Source organism: Amblyraja radiata, chromosome 8 (assembly GCF_010909765.2).
Source record: "Amblyraja radiata isolate CabotCenter1 chromosome 8, sAmbRad1.1.pri, whole genome shotgun sequence".
Classification (NCBI taxonomy): Eukaryota; Metazoa; Chordata; class Chondrichthyes; order Rajiformes; family Rajidae; genus Amblyraja; species Amblyraja radiata.
Window position 1 is genome coordinate 13,005,662 of NC_045963.1, and position 20,048 is coordinate 13,025,709.

Here is a 20,048-nt window from a genome sequence, read left to right on the forward strand (position 1 = left end):
AAAGTCGTGGGGGGTGAGGAAGGGTGGGGCATATTTTGCAATTAGAGACGAAACTGAGCTACATCATCAACAGTAGATGGAGTGTATAGATACAGTATGACAAGTTTACACAAGCAGTATCCATAATTAATGTGCAGAAAGATATTTATAATGGAGAAAGAGTACACACATGTCAGAGGGGAGACGGCAGGAGAATGGGGTTAGGAGGGAGAGATAGATCACCCATGAATGAATGGTGGAGTAGACTTGATGCGGCAAATGGCCTAATTCTACTATTCCTTCTGACATGACTGACCATAAAGTGGCAAAATACAGTAGTTTTGTGGACTGGCACATAGATATAGGCTACTTAATTTATTTCATAGCTTATTAAAACTTTGTATGAAACACAACATCAATGCTCCTGCTGAAGAATTCTTGTAAAATCAGTTTTGGATTAGAAAACCTAGAAGAAAACATAACTTTATCTTCCAAATATGTGCATGTATCAGTTTCTTTACATAATTCTAAACAGTACTTACTGCACCAAAGGCAACAGATAGCATGGTTTGCATCTTCGCATCATCCACAGTCCCAATAATCCCCTTTTTTGAAAGCAATGCTCCACCAGCTAAGGTCCAAAATTTTATATGCTTCACCCCCACAGATACAAATTGTGTGTCCGAATCGGGACGAAACTCAACCACAAAAATCCTCTCGCTATGGGCCGCTTTGCTAGCAACTTTGGCACCTAAAATGAAAGAAAATCAATACCTCATTAGTGAACCAAGTTTGTTATATCTATGTATTTCTGTAAATATTTGGTTTCAGGTGGAACAGAAAAAGTTTATACTTGAAACAATCGTTTCTTGTCTTTTATCTAACTAAAGCAAAAATGTTATACACAATAGATAATTGTTTTATATTTTTACAAACAAATATTCTTTTTCAGGGGTTACAAATTAATCCTGTCTCCTTGCACATGACCACATGTTATATCGTCTGTTCTTTAGTTGGTGACACTTTAAAAGGTTTCATCAAAACAGCACCTCTAGAAAAACTTCCAAACACACTTCACAAATACAAATATAAAGATAAGCAAAAAGGGCCAAAATAGAGAAGATGATTAAAGTCTGCATCTGAACAAGAGAGATGAATTAGTGGCAGAAACAGAGGTAAGTGGATATGATGTAGTTGTCATTACAGAAACATAATTCTAAGGTGGATATATCTGATTGCATATGATGTTATTAGAAAGTAGTGAGAAATTACCTTATTTCATGTGACCGAGTATTAAATATAATAATCAGGTCAAATGAAAGAATATAGGTACAACTAAAGAATCTAGGAAAAAATAAATTTTGTTAGTTACCAGTGGATGATAAAAAAGATCCATCCATAGCTAACTAAAGTTCAGGGTGATAGCAGGTTTAAAAAATAAAAAAGGCTAATAAAGTTGTAAAGAATATTGCAACAGATTGTCCCCAGGTTATGGCAAGGTTCTGGTGTGAGTGTGAGTTACTTGCGTGTGGGGGTTTGTGTGGGTGTGTATGTGGAGGGTTGTTTGGGTGGGGGGGGGGGGGGCACATGTGGATTGGGCTCGTGTGGGAAGGGGCTCGTGTGTGGGGGTGTGCGTATGGGGGTTTGTGTGGGGCCGTGTGTGGGGGGGGGGGTGCATTTGGAGGTTTGTGTGTGTGTGTGTGGGGGGGAGCGGGTGCAGGGGGAGGAGCGTGTGGGGGAGCGTGGTGTGGAGGTGCGTGTGTGTGTATATGGAGGGTTGTGTACATCTGTGGGTGCGTATGTGGAGGGGTGTGTGTGATGAGTGGGGGTGTGAGTGTAGGTATGTGTGGATGTGTATGTATGTGTGGATGTGTGTGTGTGTGCGCATATGAGTATGCGTGTGTATGTTATTCTACACCATTAGGCTGCATTTTCTCCATTAAAAATTTTAAGTAACCTAAAAATGAAAGATGGAATACTTACAATTCCTGGTAAAAGTCAGGAATGGTCAAACCCTTTAACTTACTCTGAAGCTGGTCTCAATATTTTAGTTAAGGCTGTTTCTGCATTCTAGGCCTAAGATCTTTGCGATTTTCTCTTGCATTGTAAGGTTTCATGGTTGAAGTTAAAATTAGTTTTATAATCAAAAGGTACTTTAAAATATCTATAAGAACATACAGCTGCTGCCTGAGAGCAGCAGATACCTGGGTTTGATTCTGACCTCAGGTGGAGTTTGCATATTCTCCCTGTGACTGCGTGAGTGTCCATGTGTGGGTTTGTAGGTTAATTGGCCTGTGTAAATTGCCCCTAGTGTGTAAGGACTGGATGAGAAAGCGGGATTACATAGAATTGGTGTGAACGAGTGATTGATGGTCGGTGGACCTGGTGGTCTGAAGGGCCTGTTTCCATATTGTATCTCTAAACATAAAAAAGGGGTCAAGGAAAGAGCGTTCACGTTGCGGCCCTGTTTCCACCAATCATTTCACCACAACGCACAAGAAGCGACAAGACAGACACCATTGTATGCAGATGCCGAGAAGTGTGTTCAGCTCTGGCTGAACAACTTCTAATCTTGTGTGTGGACTCGATAAGAAGAACATTAAAAAGACATGCCTATCATTTGTACTGAGGATCCAGATCAAAAATCTGGAAACATACTCCCTAATGAGCAAACTCCTAGATTGCTCTTGTTGATTCATTTAAAAATCTATCAAGCAGATCAAAAAAACGATGAGGATAATTTTTTTGCTACGATTTCTTACGTTGATGTGTTGATGACATGGCATTACTGTATCTACATATTATTTGCTTAAATTAATTTGTTATATGATAAATGAAGGTCAGTGGCTATGGAGAATGAAAAAAAAACATATCAATTATAATATTCTTTAAAATGTACCTTCTTGCCATCTCCAAATAATGATAGTATGTTCAGGATCGACACCCACTGATAACAGCAACTTGCCTGTAGCACTGAAGTTAACATAACCGACACCCTTATTATGAGAACAACGTAGGATAGAAAGTGTCTGCTTGCTTATGACATCCCACACATGAATAGATGGAGTTGCTCCTGGTAATTGAAATATTATATGCATTAAAATTAAACTAAGAAAACGGAAAATAAATACATTGAAAACATGAATGCCATTTTTACCAGCACATAAATATTTGTATTAATTGCTTGCATCCAATCTGCTACAATACATTCACACTCTACTGATCTAACTCAATAAGAAACATAAACTGAATGTTTATTATCCTAATGCTTTCTACTACTAAGCATAGGAACAAATTGAACAAAACCATTGGCTGCACAACCACATGTATCTGCACTGTGTGCAAATACATAATTAGTTTCACAATGACAAGAGGATCAGTGAAGCTGCACAAATAAAAATAAAAACAATGAAGGGCTGGGGAAAGGTGCAAAGGCTGATAGCCTTACCTGATGTGTCTGTAATATCACCTGCATTGAGACAGCAATTGCAAATGAGGAAATATTGATCCAAGATATACTGTACCCACACATGATGAATCATTACACAACAGTATCAAAGGAGAAATATTGACAACAAAAAAAAGCATAATGAACACAAGGTAAAATGTGTTTTAATAAAAAAGCAAAAGTCTGTTTTGAGGTAAAATAATAATGACTTGGATATTACATTGATGAAACTATTGTAGGATCTGGACTTTAATAAATGGCAGTTTCAAAGTAACTGCTATATATTTTATACATCTTAATTGTACGATGACTGAACAGTAATCATTGCATTTATATAATTGTTGCATTATAGATATAAATAATTGAAACTAATAATACTTAAATTACCACAAAACATACTGTAACTCCAAGTCCAATAAAATGATTGACCATATTATTCTGCATCTCCTTTTTCTTACGTAATGCACCTTAAATGAAACATCTAACATAATTTTCTAGTATATTTCTAGTCTTCAATGGTCAGTATGCTTTATTACTTGATTCACGTACGGGGATTGTAATTATTAAACATCTTGGAAAGCATAAACAATTTGTCATTGTTCAGGAGCGGGACCAAAGTCATGGAGCATTGTCCAGAGATGAGAAGTAGATATATAAAGTTATATTTTACTCCAAAATTTAGATCCCTATTCATATATATTGCATAAACAATCACAGTGAATCAAATATGATTGCAGGCTAGCCTGCAACATTTACAGGTTGCTCAATAGCTAATAATATGTTTATATGGAGTTCACTAAGTAAAATATCGAGGCAAAACTATCTGATGAAGATCAGCAAAGTTCTCCAAGTCTGAATCGATATTTATTTTTCTATCAATATAAAAAGATTATCTGGTAATTTCACAGTCGTGGGATCTTGCTGTGCAAAAATTAGCAACATGTATTCATTTGTTGTGAAGCAAGTGGTTGTGAAGCAAGTGGAGATGTTCACTGATTGCACAATGTTCAATTCTGTTTGCAACTGCTCAAGGAATGAACCAGTTCACATCTCCATCCAGCAAGAGCAAGACAACATTTAGGTAGCAGGTGACATTCACACACAAAAATACCAGGCAATACCCATCTCCACTAAGGGATATTCTAATAATTTAGAATTGACGTTCAATGGCACTACACCTTAGAAACATGGAAAAATAGGTGTAGGAGAAGGCCATTCGGCCCTTCGAGCCATTCAATTTGATCATGGCTGATCATCTAAAATCAGTACCCCGTTCCTGCTTTTTCCCCATATCCCTTGATTCCTTTAACCTTAAGAGCTAAATCCAACTCTCTCTTGAAAACATCCAGTGAATTGGCCTCCACTGCTTCTATGGCAGAGAATTCCACAGATTCACAACTCTCTGGGTGAAGATGTTTTTCCTCAGTTCGGTCCTAAATGGCCTACCCCTTATTCTTAAACTGTGACCCCTGGTTCTGGACTCCCCCAACATCGGGAACATTCTTCCTGCATCTAGCCTGCCCAATCCTTTACAAATTCTATATGTTTCTATAAGATCCTTTCTCATCCTTCTAAATTCCAGTGAATACAAGCCCAGTCGACCCATTCTTTCATCGTATGTCAGTCCCGCCATCCCGGGAATTAACCTGGTGAACCTACGCTGCACTCCCTCAATAGCAATAATGTCCTTCCTCAAATTAGGAGACCAAAATTGCACACAATACTCCAGGTGCAGTCTCACCAGGGCCCTGTACAACTGCAGTAGGACCTCCTTGCTCCTAAACTCAAATCCTCTCGCAACGAAGGCCAATATGCCATTAGCTTTCTTCACTGCCTGCTGTACCTGCATGCTTACTCTATGATGAATGATTTATGGATACTCTATGATGAATGATTCACTTCCTGATGCCCCAAAGCCTTTCTACTTTCTGCAAGGTGTAAGTCAGTAAAGCAATGGAATACTCTCCACTGGAGTGGATGAGTGCAGTTTGAACAACTCTCAAGAAAGTTCACACCATCCCAGGACAAACAGCACATTTAATCTGCATTTCATCTACAACCATAAACATTCATTCTGCCACAATCAGTGCAAAAAATGTACTGCAGTTATTCTTTGAGGCTACTCCAATAACAACTCTATCACCTTGAAGGATGAGGGTAGCAGGTACTTGAAAATGCGGTTCCCCTCTAAGTTGCACAACATCCAGATTTGGAAATCATCACGGTATAAATCCTGAAACACTCTATCCAACAATCCCGTGGGAGTCTTATCACCTTCTCAAGTAACCTGCTCACTCTCGTTAATAAAGGGCAATCAGGGATGGGCAATAAATGCTGGTCTTGCTAGTGGTACTAAGATACTGGAAAATGTATAAAATTATCCATTCAAACCTTATTCCATCTGCAATCATGTCTACAATGATGACGCCTTTACATATAGCCAAGGTGAAATTATATTCCTTGAATCCTTACTGTATATCTCTGCTTCTCAGCTATTGGTAGACTTTCTTGTTCATTCATTTCACAAGGTTTTACTGATGCCAGTTAAATAATTTTGAATTATCATTTTGTGTATTTTTCACAAATTAGCCTTGCTGCTTGTTACTATAGATTTGCCAATATTTGAGCACTGACATACAAAAAGCTCACAGAAATTTGCATTTATATTTGTACACACCTGGTTTGTGAGGAATAACGTAACAATAGACATTTTATTATGTCAGAAGTGAATTTCCCACAATAGTGGTCCCGGTAAACAAAATTATGCACTGTTTAACTGGACAGGAGCATCATGCAAAATGGTCTATTAAACTTCAAGGTGAAAAATGCATTTGCTGTTAAGTAAACGTTGGTTTTGCTCATGCAGAGTTTAAATGTTTACAGTCATTCTGACTTTATGTTTCCAGAAAGATGCTGGTTTCTTCATACTGTTGGAAGGGTATAACATGAAATATCACAGACAAGTATAATGTCATGTGTGAAATGCTTCAAATATATATTTGTGATAATGTAAATATGAGATGTTAAATGTAGCACTGTGTTTGGATTTATTTAACATAATTTGTTCAGTATTTTTTATTGTTCCGCCAATGCTAGTTTCTTGTGCTGGATTTGACATTTCTAAAACAGTATTGGTTCCCACATTTAATGAAGGATGTAGATGCACTGGAAGGATTTTAAAGAAGACTAGACTAAGTGGGATCCATTGTCACATGGGAGGCCTGCTCCCCCAACTCAATATTCCATCACCCACCCATAGCCCCCAACTGCGCAGGCACGGCTGAGGGGTTCCCGTTGTGATGTCCTTGATCCCCCCTCCTCCCCTCACCGCCCCCACACCGCCCCTTGCCCTTCCACACCCCCCCCCCATGCACTCACTCCATCCCCCCTCAACCCCTCCCCCATCCACTCTTAGCGGCTCTCCGGCGGCGCAGCCATTCCCGCCCATTGGGTTCCCATTGTGACGTAGAACACGCAGGTATTGCTGCGCTGTCACAGCTGACGGGCACGGCAAGTGGAAATGGGATTTATTAAAGCTTAAAATGTGAATAACAAAATATAACAACAATTTAAACGTTAAAGATGAGATTTATTCAGTTCAGTTCTTGTCGCATCTCATTACGTTCTGCCGCTCACTGCGTCTCGATGTCTCTTTGCTGTTGATGAAAAAAAAAGACACACAATTTTAATATAGAGACATTATTGAGTGGTCAAACTTTAACTTGAAGAAAATCTGAGAATTTACCTCAGAAGTCATCGTTCATCCAAACATGCGTTTAATGACAACATTCTTGGTCGATGTTCCATCCTTCAGGAAAACTTTGACATTTTCTTTCACCTTTCCTCGGCTAAGAGCCACATATAGTTTTCCATGCTGAAATACTGGTTTCTCGAGGTATATTAACACTTTCTCCATGGTTTGTCCTTGCGCTTTATGGATCGTCATAGCAAAACTTGACTGAATTGGGAATTGGCTCCGCTGAAGGGGAATGTCTTCGCCTTCTGTCAAATTGAGTGTTATCCTAGGAATGAGAACAATGTCATCTTTGAAGGCTCCCATGTTGATTCTTGCAACGATCAAATTATTGTGTAGCTCTTCCACAATCATCCTCGTTCCATTACATAGCTTTGGGGGTTCCAAGTTTCTCATTATGTCATTAACATGATTGGAGATCCTTTTTTCAACTCCAATTTGTGTGGTGGTAATCCAGAGATCTCGAGTGAATCGAGGAATTATGTTGGGAAGTGAGTAGCATTAGTTCCCTCAGTGACAGCATTGAAAGAAAAGTACTACTTAATGATTCCAGGGAAGCGTCTGATACATGGAGAATTGATGCTTCTCATCGTATCATTGTGCGGAACCAAATACAATTGTCGGAGAATAATTCTGCAGGATTGTCAAATGGGGGATAGATGAAATCAATACAATCCTCCAGTGTTTTTGCTGATAAAACCATGTATTCTGGCATTTCAATTTCATCGTCTTCATTCTTTAAAATCTCGTCTTCTCCAACTTTCAACAAAAATTGAGAATAGTCGCCTTCTCCCGCTCTCAATCGCATATTCATCTGCAATTGAAACTTTGTGAAAAGTCTCCACAAGTAGGATTTCTTGATGCAGGAATTTTCAACATCAGCATCATTTCCCCCTTTTCACTACAGGAAGGAGTTGTCGAAAATCATCACATAAAATGGTAAGAATGCTGCCAAAAGGCTTAGTGTTGGTGCATACATCTTGAAGAATTCTGTCCACCGCTTCAAAAGCTCTCCTAATCATTAGGCATTCATCCAAAACAATGAGTTTCACTTGCCTCATCAAACGTGCCATGTTAGAGGTCTTCTCAATGTTGCAGAATGTATCCTCGGTTACTTGGATGGGTATCTTGAATCGAGAATGTGCAGTTCTTCCACCAGGCATTAATTTAGCTGCTATCCTGGAGGATGCTATAGCAATAGCCACATCACCTTGACCTCCAACTTTGGAGAGGATCAAATTGGTGATAAATGTTTTTCCCGTTCCTCCTGGTGAATCAATGAAAAACATTGAAGGAAGCTTCCTCTTCAAGCAGTCCTGGTCATACACTGCTCTCTGCTCAGCATTCAGCAGAGGCTCATTCTCCTCAACAAATTGCTGTTGTTCAGTTCTATTGTATTGCAATTCCTGCAACAATTCTGGATCGTCATCATCAAGATGCATCCTTCCATTTCTTGGTCGTGGCAAATGAAATAATTCCATTTTTTTTTTGTTGTAATTCTCAAGCAGGTCTTGAATATACAACGGAGCCTGATCATGGTGCTTCTCATCAATCATGATATTAGGATCACTCATTGTTCTCCGTTCTTTGTACTTGAGGTGGGGTCTGTGGGGTGGGGGCGAGCGTCCTGCAGCCGGGGGAGGGGGACGGCTTGAGGTGGGGCTGTCGGGGTGGGGGGGGCGGCAATCGTCCTGCAACTGGGGGAGGGGGACGGCTTGAGGCGGGGGTTGTCAGGGGGGGGGGGGGGAGCGTCCTGCGACAGGGATAGGGGGACGGCTGGAGGCGGGAGCTGTTGGTGGTGGGGGGGGGGGGGGGGGGAGGGGGTGAGCGTCCTGCATCCGGGGGAAGAAATCGAACGTCCTGCAGCCAGAGGAGGGGGACGGCTTCAGGCGGCGGCTATCGGTGGCTGGTGGGGGTAGAAGGGAGGGCTGCCGTGGCCTACCGCTGCCGTGGCCTGCCCGCTGCCTTGGCCTACCGTTGTCACTCCCCAACTTCAGGCGGGGGCCGGTGGGGAGCATCCTGCAGCTGGGGACAGGGACGGCTTCAGGCGGGGAGGGGGGAAGCGTCCTGCAGCTGGGGACGGCTTTAGGCGGGGGCTGGCTGGAGCATCCTGCGGCCGGAGAAGGGGGACGGCTTCAGGTGGGGGCTAGCGGGAGCGTCCTGTAGCCAGGGACAGAGGCCGGCGGGGGGGGGGGGAGGGGAGGAGGGGTGTAGCGTCCTGTAGCTGGCGGAGGGGACGGTTCAGGCGGGGCCGGTGGGGGGGGGGGGAGCGTCCTGCAGCCGGGGGAGGATGGCTTCAGGCGGGGGGGGGGGGAACGAGTCCTGTAGCTGGGGGAGGGCTTCAGGCAGGGGCCATTGGGGGAGGGGGCTTTTTGGAGGGTTAGCACGTGTTGTGGGCCGAAGGGACTGGTATCCTGAGGGCTAGTACGGACATTGTGGGCCAAATGTACTTTTCTTGGGCTAGTCCTGCAGCTGGGGACGGGGACGGCTTCAGGTGGGGGGCCGGCGGGAGTGTTCTGTAGCCGGGGGAGGGGGATGGCTTCAGGCAGGGGCCGGTGAGCACTGCCTTGGCCGACCGCTGCCTTTGCCGCGGCCTACCGCTGCCGTGGCCTACCGCTGGGGGGTTGCGAGGGGAAGGAGGGTCTGGGCAGGGTGTGTGGTCCCACCAGCGCCCAGCCCCACCAGTGCCAGGCCTCGGGGCCTCACCAGCGCCCGGTTTCCTCAATTCCCCCCATTCTCTCTCCTCACTTCCCCAGGATTTCGAGGTTGCAGCAGTGGGCCTCGCAGTGGGCCTTGCAATGGGCCAGGATCTGGGCCGCTCCTCACTCCAGCCGCTCCGCACTCCAGCCACGGTGATACACAAATTCTGCTCGCTCCGCTCCTTCAGCTTTATTGTGACAGAGAAGCCGGCCAATCAGGGCAGCAATAGTGCGCCAAAAGGGGAGTAACTGTCCCGGCCTGGGCGTCGCTGTCCCGGGTGACTGACAGGAGAGGAGACCAAGTGCGCATGCGCGGTATTAAAGATTTTTAAACCTCGATAACTTTTACAATAGACCGGAACGAAACTTGTTGCACTCGCAGCACAGGAGAACGGTGAGTAACCTGGTGATAAATCGTAGCGCTATCGCGTACCGTTTTAGCGCAAATAGAAAAACACCGCAAACCGGAAGAGCACAAGATCGGAGTTTTAGTTATGTATAGATTTACCAGATTGGTATGGCAATGGACAGATTGTGTTATAAGGAAAGATTGAACAAGCCAGGTTTGTATCCACTGGAGTATAGAAGAGCATGAGGCGACTTGATTGAAACATGTAAGGTCCTGAGCAATCTTGTATGAGTAGATGTGAAAAAGATGATTCCTCATGTGAGAGAATCTAGAATTAGGAGTCACAGTATTAGGGTCAGGCAGTATCCCTGGAGAACATGGATAGGTAAAGTTTCAAGTTGGGACACTTCTTTAGACTGATTCAGAAGAAAGGGGTGATCACTTTGATGTGATTATATTATAGGCACCCTGTAGTCAGTGGGAATTAGAAGAGCAAATACAGAGGAGCACATATAACATATAAAATATTATGTCAAATTAAACTAATCCCTTCTGTCAGGCCTCACTATTTGCTGCATATTCAGCTGCCTATCTGAAAGGCTCTTTAATGCTAATATCATATCTGACTCCAGTGCATTCCAGACACCTACCACTCTGGGGGAAAGAAAAAAAAAAAACTTGACCTGCACATCTGTAAACTTTCTCCTTCTCACCTTAAAGCTATGGGCCCTGATATTTTACATTTTTACTCTGGAAAAACAATTCCGACTGTCTATCCTAATCAATGCCTCTCATAATTTTATAAACCTCCATGAGGTCTCCCCTTAGTCTCCGATGCTCCAGAGAAAACAATCCAAGTTTGTCCAACCTTTCCTTGAAGCTAATATTTTCTAATCTAGGCAACATAATGATAAACCTCTTCTCCCAAATCTCCACCTCCTTCCTGTAATGGGTCAACCAGAATTGCACACAGTAATTCAAATGTAGCCTAACCAATGTTTTATAAAGCTGCTACATGACATCCTGACTCTTATACTCAATGCCACAGCTGATGAAGGCAAGCATATCACATGCCTTCTTTATCACTCATGCTGTTACTTTCAGAGAACTATGGAAGGTGTTGTAGAACGGAGTGACCTAGGTGTACAAATACATTGTTTGCTGAACGTATCTCCATGTAGACAGGGTGGTGAAGGTGACATCGGCAGTGGCACTGAGTGCAAGAGTTGGAGTGTCATGTAATGGTGTACAGTTCTGGTCAACACACTATAGCAAGGGTTAAGCTAGAAATTGTGCAAAAAAGATTGACGAGGATGTTACTAAGAATGTGTGGCTTGAGTTATAGGGAGAGATTAGCTAGACTGGGACAGCTTTCCCTGGGACAAAGGAGGCTGAGGAATGACCTTATAGAGATGTACAAAATCATGAGGTGTATATATAGGTTGGACAGTCACAATCTTTATCCTAGGGTAGGGGAGTCTAAAACTAGTGGGCATATATATAAGGTGAGAGAGGGATGATTTAAAAAGGAATCTGTGGGGATGTGTTTTTTCCATGGAAGATGCTAGGTATATGAACAAGCTACCAAAGGAGGTGATAGAAGCAAGTACAATACAATGTTTAAAAAAAAATTGCATAGGTACATGGATAGAAAAGGTTAAGAGGGACATTGGGAAAATGCAGATAAATGCCTTAGATAGGCATTGTGGTCGGCATGAACAAGTTAGGCTGAATAGACTATTTGCCCTCAGTAAGGAAATGCCTATTTCCATCCATGACTATAAGACAGATAAGGTGAAAAGTTTTCTCTCATTGAATGTGTGTCATTTGAATTCTCTTTCGTAAAAGGCAGCAGAATATTTTAAGACAGAAGTTGATTTATCCCCTTGATTATTAAGGAATAAACCTGAGTAATGGATGCAGGAATGTAGGATTAAGGTTAGAGTTAGATCAGCCATGAACATATTTACTGCTGGACCAGACATTGCGAGCCAAAGGCCCTATTTTAGTTTTTAATTAGTATGCTTCTAAAGTATGTGTTTGCAATAACTAACTTGTTGCTTCACAGTAATGATAACATTCCCAGTAAGGCTTTGTTCATTTGTCTTCTTGTCTTAATAATTGCAATACAGACCTACAAATATCATTAAATGCACAAATATTATTGTATGAATAATTACAATAGAACTAATTTGCTGGACAAATTTTAAATTATGCATGAAGGTAGTTAATAATAATGATGTGCGATACATTTGTGTTGAATTAGTAATTTGACTTACCTATTTGCCCAGTTGCCACAACATTTTTGTATTTTGGATGTTGATTGACAGTCAGACAAAGTATGTCATCTGTATGTTCCACATAAAAACTTTGCAGACCTGATCAGAATCATTTCAAATGAAATACAACATAAAAATAAAGTTGTGTGCTGAAATCACAATTGCCTCAGCATTATAAAATTCACATGGATTACAATGTGTCTATATTTGAACACATTATGAAATTTTGTAAAGTATGAAACTCTCCCAATGCAGCTGAGCATGGGGCCAATTGACACTTTCAAACTAAATTAGAGAAATTTGTTTAAGGCACAGATAATAAAGGTTACATGGACAGGATAGGCAGATGGAGTTAAAATACAGCTCAGTATAATCTAAATGAACATCAGAACAATCTGGCTCATTTCTGTTCTTGTGTGTACTGCAAAATTGTGTTCAACTCAGCTCAGTACACTTTAGGAAGAATATGTAGGTCCTTGACAGGATGTAGAATAGAATGACCTCAGGTTGAAGATTTTAACTATAGGCTACATTGGAGAAACTGTAATTGTTCTCTTTGGAGCAAAGGAGGTTGAAAAGAGATTTGACAGAAATGTACAACATGAAAGATTTGAAAATATAGACAATAAGGCTGTGTATGTTCACTGATGATACAAGGTCCAGAGCACAGATTTAAGGTTTTTGGTAAGAGATATTTTGCTGAGACGGGATGGGGGTGAGTGGTGTGTGCGCATTGATGAAGATCTGTGAGGAATGTGGAAAAAAAGTGGCAAGCTTCATGGGCTGAATTGCAGCCTCCAGTGCTATAATGATTCTGTGGTTTATTTGTCACTACAGACATGATTCAAACGGCATTGTTAGTAAGAATGCAATTTAAAAAAAAAATGTTTTAAGGATACTAATTTACCAAGTGATAAAATATATATTGTTGAAGCTGTAAATTTTCAAGATTGACAACCATCTTCATTCGGGACACCAAGACTAAGTGTTATTCCCAAATGCAATAGCATTTTACACTAACATCAAAGGTTTTTATCAGAACACTACATTCAATGCCTTACCTGATGACAGATTCTGAACGATGCCAGCGGCTGCTGTGTGAAAAATAATATCACTTCCATCATTGAGATAATGAAGATTGTTGCGACAGTCAAAGCCTCTATATCCAAAAACATGTTCCAACACAAATTCCTAAAAATGAAATTTTTTTATTTAATAAAAACTGATGTAAATTTCAAGGAGTATATTTAAAAAATATAAATACCTTTGCTAAGGAATTTTTGGACTACAGTTCACTGAACACTTGGGTATAAAATCCTTTCCGCACAGCCATTATAACTGCTCTTCCAAGTTTCATTGTCATCTTACAAGAAAAACTCAGGTTTATAAAAACGGAACATGCTGGACACACTGAGTAGGTTAGGTAACAACTTTGGAAAGAAGCATCTCCAGTTGAAGACTTCTCTCCTTTCAACTACCGACATGTTTCAGAAATCAACAATTTCAGATAATTTGATTTTCTTGTTTATATCAGAACTGGCCATTTTGGTACAAGATTATAGATCTCACTCATCATTGTTCAAGATCCACCCACCACAGTGGTGTCTTCAGCACACATGGACATGGGGTTAGAGTGTATAGAAGGGGTCTAAAAACATATCCCCGTGGAGCACTGGTGTTGAGAATTATCTTGGAAGATGTTTTATTGTCTATCTTCACTGTTGTGATCTATGAATCAGGAGGTTGAAGATCCAGTGGTAGAGAGGGGTGTTGACATTTAGGACCAGGGGTTTGGACATGAGTTTGGGTTGGATTATGATGTTGAAGGCAGTTATAGTCAATAAATAGGAGTCTGACATAGGTGTCCTATTTATCTAAAGGATCTACTGATGAATGTAGGGCCTGTGAGATGATGTCTGCCATAGACCTGTTGCAAGCTGCAATGGAACAAGGCTGCCTGGGAAAATTACATGCTTGTCTTGGAGTTTGTGCTGTACAGATTGGCAGGATTCAATATCAGGATCAGGGTGGTTATAAGCAGAGAAATCAAGATTAATTTGCATTCACTGTTGTTAGAAATACAAAGAGGAGGTCACATTGATACAAACACGATTCGGTATTGGATTGACAGGGTAGACAGAGTGAGTGGGCAGATGCATGGCAAATGCAGTATAATATAGATAAATGTGAGGTTATCCACTTTGGCGGCAAAAACAAGGGGGCAGATTATTATCTCGATGGGGTTAGGTTAGGTAAGGGGGAGGTGCAGCGAGACCTGGTCGTCCTTGTACACTGGTCACTGAAAGTTGGCTTACAGGTACAGCAGGCAGTGAAGAAAGCCAATGGAATGTTGGCCTTCATAACAAGAGGATTTCAGTATAGGAGTTAAGAGGTTCTTCTGCAGTTGTATCGGGCTCTGGTGAGACCGCATCTGGAGTATTGTGTACAGTTTTGGTCTCCTAATTTGAGGAAGGACATCCCTGTGATTGAGGCAGTGCAGCGTAGGTTCACGAGATTGATCCCTGGGATGGCGGGACTGTCATATGAGGAAAGATTGAAAAGACTAGGCTTGTATTCACTGGAGTTTAGAAGGATGAGGGGGAATCTTATAGAAACATATACAATTATAAAAGGACTGGACAAGCTAGATGCAGGAAAAATGTTCCCAATGTTGGGCGAGTCCAGAACCAGGGGCCACAGTCTTAGAATAAAGGGGAGGTCATTTAAGACTGAGGTGAAAAAAAACTTTTTCACCCAGAGAGTTGTGAATTTATGGAATTCCCTGCCACAGAGGGCAGTGGAGGCTAAGTCACTGGATGGATTTAAGAGAGAGTTAGATATAGCTCTAGGGGCTAGTGGAGTCAAGGGATATGGGGAGAAGGCAGGCATAGGTTATTGATAGGGGACGATCAGCCATGATCACAATGAATGGCAGTGCCGGCTCGCAGGGCCGACTGGCCTCCTCCTGCACCTATTTTCTATGTTTCTATATCGACAATGAGAAGCTGTATCTGAGAATTTGAAACCAGGGGTTATTGATACCTGTTAAGGCTGGGTGTGCACTAAGGACTGAAGAGGTTTGTGAATCTTTGGAATTCCCCTCCATAAAGGCTAAGGCAAAAAAAGGGAATCAATGAATATGCAGATTGAGTTAAGTTAAATGAGAAGTAGAACTGGCTCTAGTCATTCAGGCATTTCTTCTGTAGCTATTATGAATCTAAGGAACAAGTTGGGAGCAGATCTAGGCATGCCAACTGGTTTGCTTAAGACTTATACTCAGCTATAAAACAGCCATTTACCCGACAGTCTAGAAATTAAGTGTATATTTTGAACAGAAAAGCAAATCCCATTTGGGTAAATCGTCTGCTACAAATCATCAGCAAAGTAATGGAACATGTCACGCAAAGGGCAATCAAGGGAGACTTATTCATTAATAATCTCATTGATGCTAAACGCTGATTTTGCCAATTTGTTCCATTGAAGCTAATCCAATTATGGGGAAAAAAATCTAAAAAAGAACTCAATCCCATAAGAGAGGTGAGAGTGACTGTCCTCAACTACAAGACAGAATTCGCCAAGTGCGGTACCTGAATCCTTAATGGAAGTAATCAAAGGGAATCCAGGTTTTAAAAGAATCATTGGCAAGTCACACCAAATACTTTGGAAAATCCCTGTGAGTGTTGGAAGTCAAAAATGCTAGTTTCTGATTTTACTGCATCTATTTTTCAGAGTGGTGTTTCAGGCCTAACCATCTTCCGCTGATTTATCAAAAACATTTTCCACATCATAGGTTCCGTACGACAATGTTTGTTGATCATGAAACATTCAGTTCCATTTGTTCTTATTCAGATAATGAAACATTCCTACAGTAAGAGCAGCTTGACATGGTAATATGGCAAGGAACATTTGTATGACACAAATACCAGCTAATAACAATCTCACCATTACTTCAAGACATTGATTGGATTTATTGTTGCCAGTTTCCCCACCATCGATGGCGAATCTGACAACAATAAAGTCAATGAACCTCTGGACTTAACAGCAGCAGTGATATAAATACTGTGAATAAATTCAGGTCAGAGCTGCTATTTGGTGGTAGATTGTCCTGTTTGAGCTACTTCCAAGAAGTTACAAGTGGTTACAAGTTTGAGAGATGCAGGAAGATTGTTCCCGATGTTGGGGAAGTCCAGAACAAGGGGTCACAGTTTAAGGATAAGGGGGAAATCTTTTAGGACCGAGAAACATTTTTCACACAGAGAGTGGTGAATCTCTGGAACTCTCTGCCACAGAAGGTAGTTGAGGCCAGTTCATTGGCTATATTTAAGAGGGAGTTAGATGTGGCCCTTGTGACTAAAGGGATCAGGGGGTATGGAGAGAAGGCAGGTACAGGATACTGAGTTGGATGATCAGCCATGATCATATTGAATGGCGGTGCAGGCTCGAAGGGCCGAATGGCCTACTCCTGCACCTATTTTCTATGTTTCTATATTATTGAAGAAATCTTTGCACGTTTCGGTGGGGTTTGGTAAGTGCATGCAGAGAGCAGCTCAATCTCCAGCAATCCTGGATTTGAATATTATGGCAAGATATTAATCCATATTAATTATGCTTAAATATACTGCATGGACACTTTATGTAATAAAAGCTTACAAATCTTTTAAATTAATCCACCATTTGATTAAAAAGGAATTTGTGTGTTATCAAGATCCCCATTGGAAATGTACAAACTGTAGGGAGAGCCTCAAAACTGAATAAAAATTCAAAGTTATTATTTCTATGTCATGAGCCTGAGCAAAGAAAAGTGTTTCAATCTGGGTTACAATTAGGTGAAATACTTAAAACAATCAAGTATTCTTTACAGATCAACAGCTAGATGAAAAATGTTGCCTCATAAATATCCCCATTACAACTGAATTTCAGGAGTTCAATGTTAATGCAATGGTGCTTAACATCTTATCAGCAATTGATACATCAAAAGTTACCAAATCTCCTCAAGAGCAGTGCTGGGAATTAAGTTACCTCCACTACTTTCTTCTTCTTGGTAATATTGTTATTTTGCAGTTTCTCTGGTTGAGGAGCAGCTCTGCTGACAGGTGGTCTGCAATTAAATGAACAAAAATTATAAGCTGACGAAATAAACTGCTTGCTACATTTCAAAGAGTAAGATTTTGAAAATCTCAAGATTTAACCAACAATTCTCTAACCCACATTGCTGTAAGACCTATTTAAGACAAACATATAAGATCACTGGTGCTGGAGTTGTACAAACAATCAGAAACTGTAAAGCCAGAAGGAATTCCATACAATTGAACAAAACGTTGGATGTTTAGAGATACAGAGCGGATAGACACAGGCTGTTCAGCCCATCGAGTCTGTGTCGACCAGCATTCACCCAGTACACCTTCTGACATAAAATATGCAGTAACTGACTCATTCTGTAGGAGGCAGTAGTGCTTTAGTTGACTTTTGGCAGCTTTATGAAAGTTTTGAGAATAAGTATTAAGCCTAAGGATTGTATTGTGACCTAAGGGGTCTACTATCTGATTGATATGCAATGAGCTTAGTCAACCAATGATGGTGTTGTCGCAGGCTCCATCCTTCTGCTCTCTGGTCATCCGGGATGAGCAGGCCTACTCGGCAGTCTCTCCCTACCTTCTTGATTAGTATGGGTGTCAGGGGTTATGGGGAGATGGCAGGAGAATGGGGATAGGAGGGTGAGATAGATCATCCATGATTGAATGGCGGAGCAGACGATGGGCCGATGTCCTAATTCTGCCCCTATCACTTATGACATATTGATGGCAGCCCGACGGGTCTGAGTGCGTCCAGCCTTTGGGGATGAGTAGGGGTTGGCTCCGTGGTTTCCTGCCAACAGGCCATGGCCCGCTGGGAGCTTCTTCCGCTGCGCTGCCCACTGGGACGCTGAGGTGGTCAGTCAACTCTGGATTAAGTTTCACGGCAATGCGTCAAAAGGAAAGTTGTGCAGGAATAAAGGGAAGTGTTCTGTCAAGTTTTCAATATGATGTAACCAACATGGTGTTATTGGATTTTATTTCATGATAATAAATTTCCAAAAGCAACAGTATGTACCTCAATTCTTAGGTTCCCGTTTTTCTTTAACCACAGTTCATAAAATTATGGATGCAAATCTGCAATCCATTTTTAAGTATTAAAAGCATCACTTCGTATTAGATTCATAAATTGCAAACTGGAGTGAAATTTTGCTGCTCTCGATCTCTTTTACATCATATCCCATATGCATGGAGGAAGTCTGCTGACTCACTTTCCATACTTCAAACAGAAAGATATACAAGAAATCCAAGGTTTTTAAATTACTGAGTAGGCTTTGCTCCATTGAATCCCCGAGCAAACAGCTCTGATAGTGTTATATCTTGTAACTAAATAAATTAAAACAGCACATGCACACATACAGTGAATTCAGAAAGTATTCAGACCCTTTCACTTTTTCCACATTTTGTTACATTACAGCCTTATTCTAAAATGGATTAAATTCTTTTTTTTTTAAATCATCAATCTACACACAATACCCAATAATAAAAAAGCGAAAACAGGTGTTTAGAAATTGTCGCAAAGTCATTAAAAATAAATAACTGAAATATCACATTTACATAAGTATTCAGACCCTTTAGAACATTGTTGAGGCACCTTTGGCAGTGATTACCGCCTCAAGTCTTCTTGGGTATGACGCTATAAGCTTGGCACACCTGCATTTGGGTAATTTTTCCCATTCTTCTCTGCAGATCCTCTGAAGCTGTCAGGTTGGATGGGGAGCGTCGATGCACAGCTAATTTCAGGTCCCTCTAGACATGTTTGATCGGGTTCAATTCCGGGCTCTGGCTGGGCCACTCAAGGACATTCACAGACTTGTCACAAAGCCACTCCTGCTTTGTATTGGCTGTGTGCTTAGGGTCGTTGTCCTGTTGGAAGGTGAACCTCCGCCCCAGTCTGAGGTCCAGAACGCTCTGGAGCAGGTTTTCATCAAGGATTTCTCTGTACTTTGCTCCGTTCATCTTTCCCTCAATCCTGACTAGTCTCCCAGTTCCTACCGCTGAAAAACATTCCCACAGCATGACGCTGCCACCACCATGCTTCACCGTAGGTATGGTATTGGCCAGGTGATGAGCGGTGCCTGGTTTCCTCCAGACGTGACACTTGGCATTCAGGTCAAAGAGTACAATCTTGGTTTCATCAGACCAGAGAATCCTGTTTCTCATGTTCTGAGAGTCCTTTAGATGCCTTTTGGCGCATTCCAAGCGGGCTGTCATGTGCCTTTTACTGAGGTGTGCCTTCCGTCTGGCCACTCTACCATAAAGGCCTGATTGGTTGAGTGCTGCAGATATAGTTGTCCTTCTGGAAGATTCTCCCATTTCCACAGATGAACTCTGGAGCTCTGTCAGACTGACCATCGGGTTCTTGGTCACCTCCCTGACCAAGGCCCTTCTCCCTCGATTGCTCAGTTTGGCCGGGAGGCCAGCTCTATGAAGAGTCTGGTGGTTCCAAATTTCTTCCATTAAGAATG

The 20,048-nt window shown here is 41.6% G+C and overlaps 1 protein-coding gene across 7 annotated transcripts in view; it reads right to left on the reverse strand.

The window, feature by feature from the left end:
- Positions 1-20,048, reverse strand: part of eml6 (EMAP like 6) — a 192,328-nt gene that overhangs the window by 33,031 nt on the left and 139,249 nt on the right. For 5 of the 7 annotated variants that reach the window (XM_033025216.1, XM_033025214.1, XM_033025215.1 and 2 more), the window contains 6 exons: positions 17,528-17,606; positions 13,570-13,699; positions 12,509-12,607; positions 3,428-3,448; positions 2,879-3,052; positions 522-730 (listed from right to left, as the gene is read on the reverse strand). In XM_033025216.1, coding sequence (XP_032881107.1) covers positions 522-730; positions 2,879-3,052; positions 3,428-3,448; positions 12,509-12,607; positions 13,570-13,699; positions 17,528-17,606 — 712 coding nt within the window. The remainder of the gene's footprint in view (positions 1-521; positions 731-2,878; positions 3,053-3,427; positions 3,449-12,508; positions 12,608-13,569; positions 13,700-17,527; positions 17,607-20,048) is intronic. The other 2 variants (XM_033025217.1, XM_033025212.1) reach the window with 1 other exon arrangement.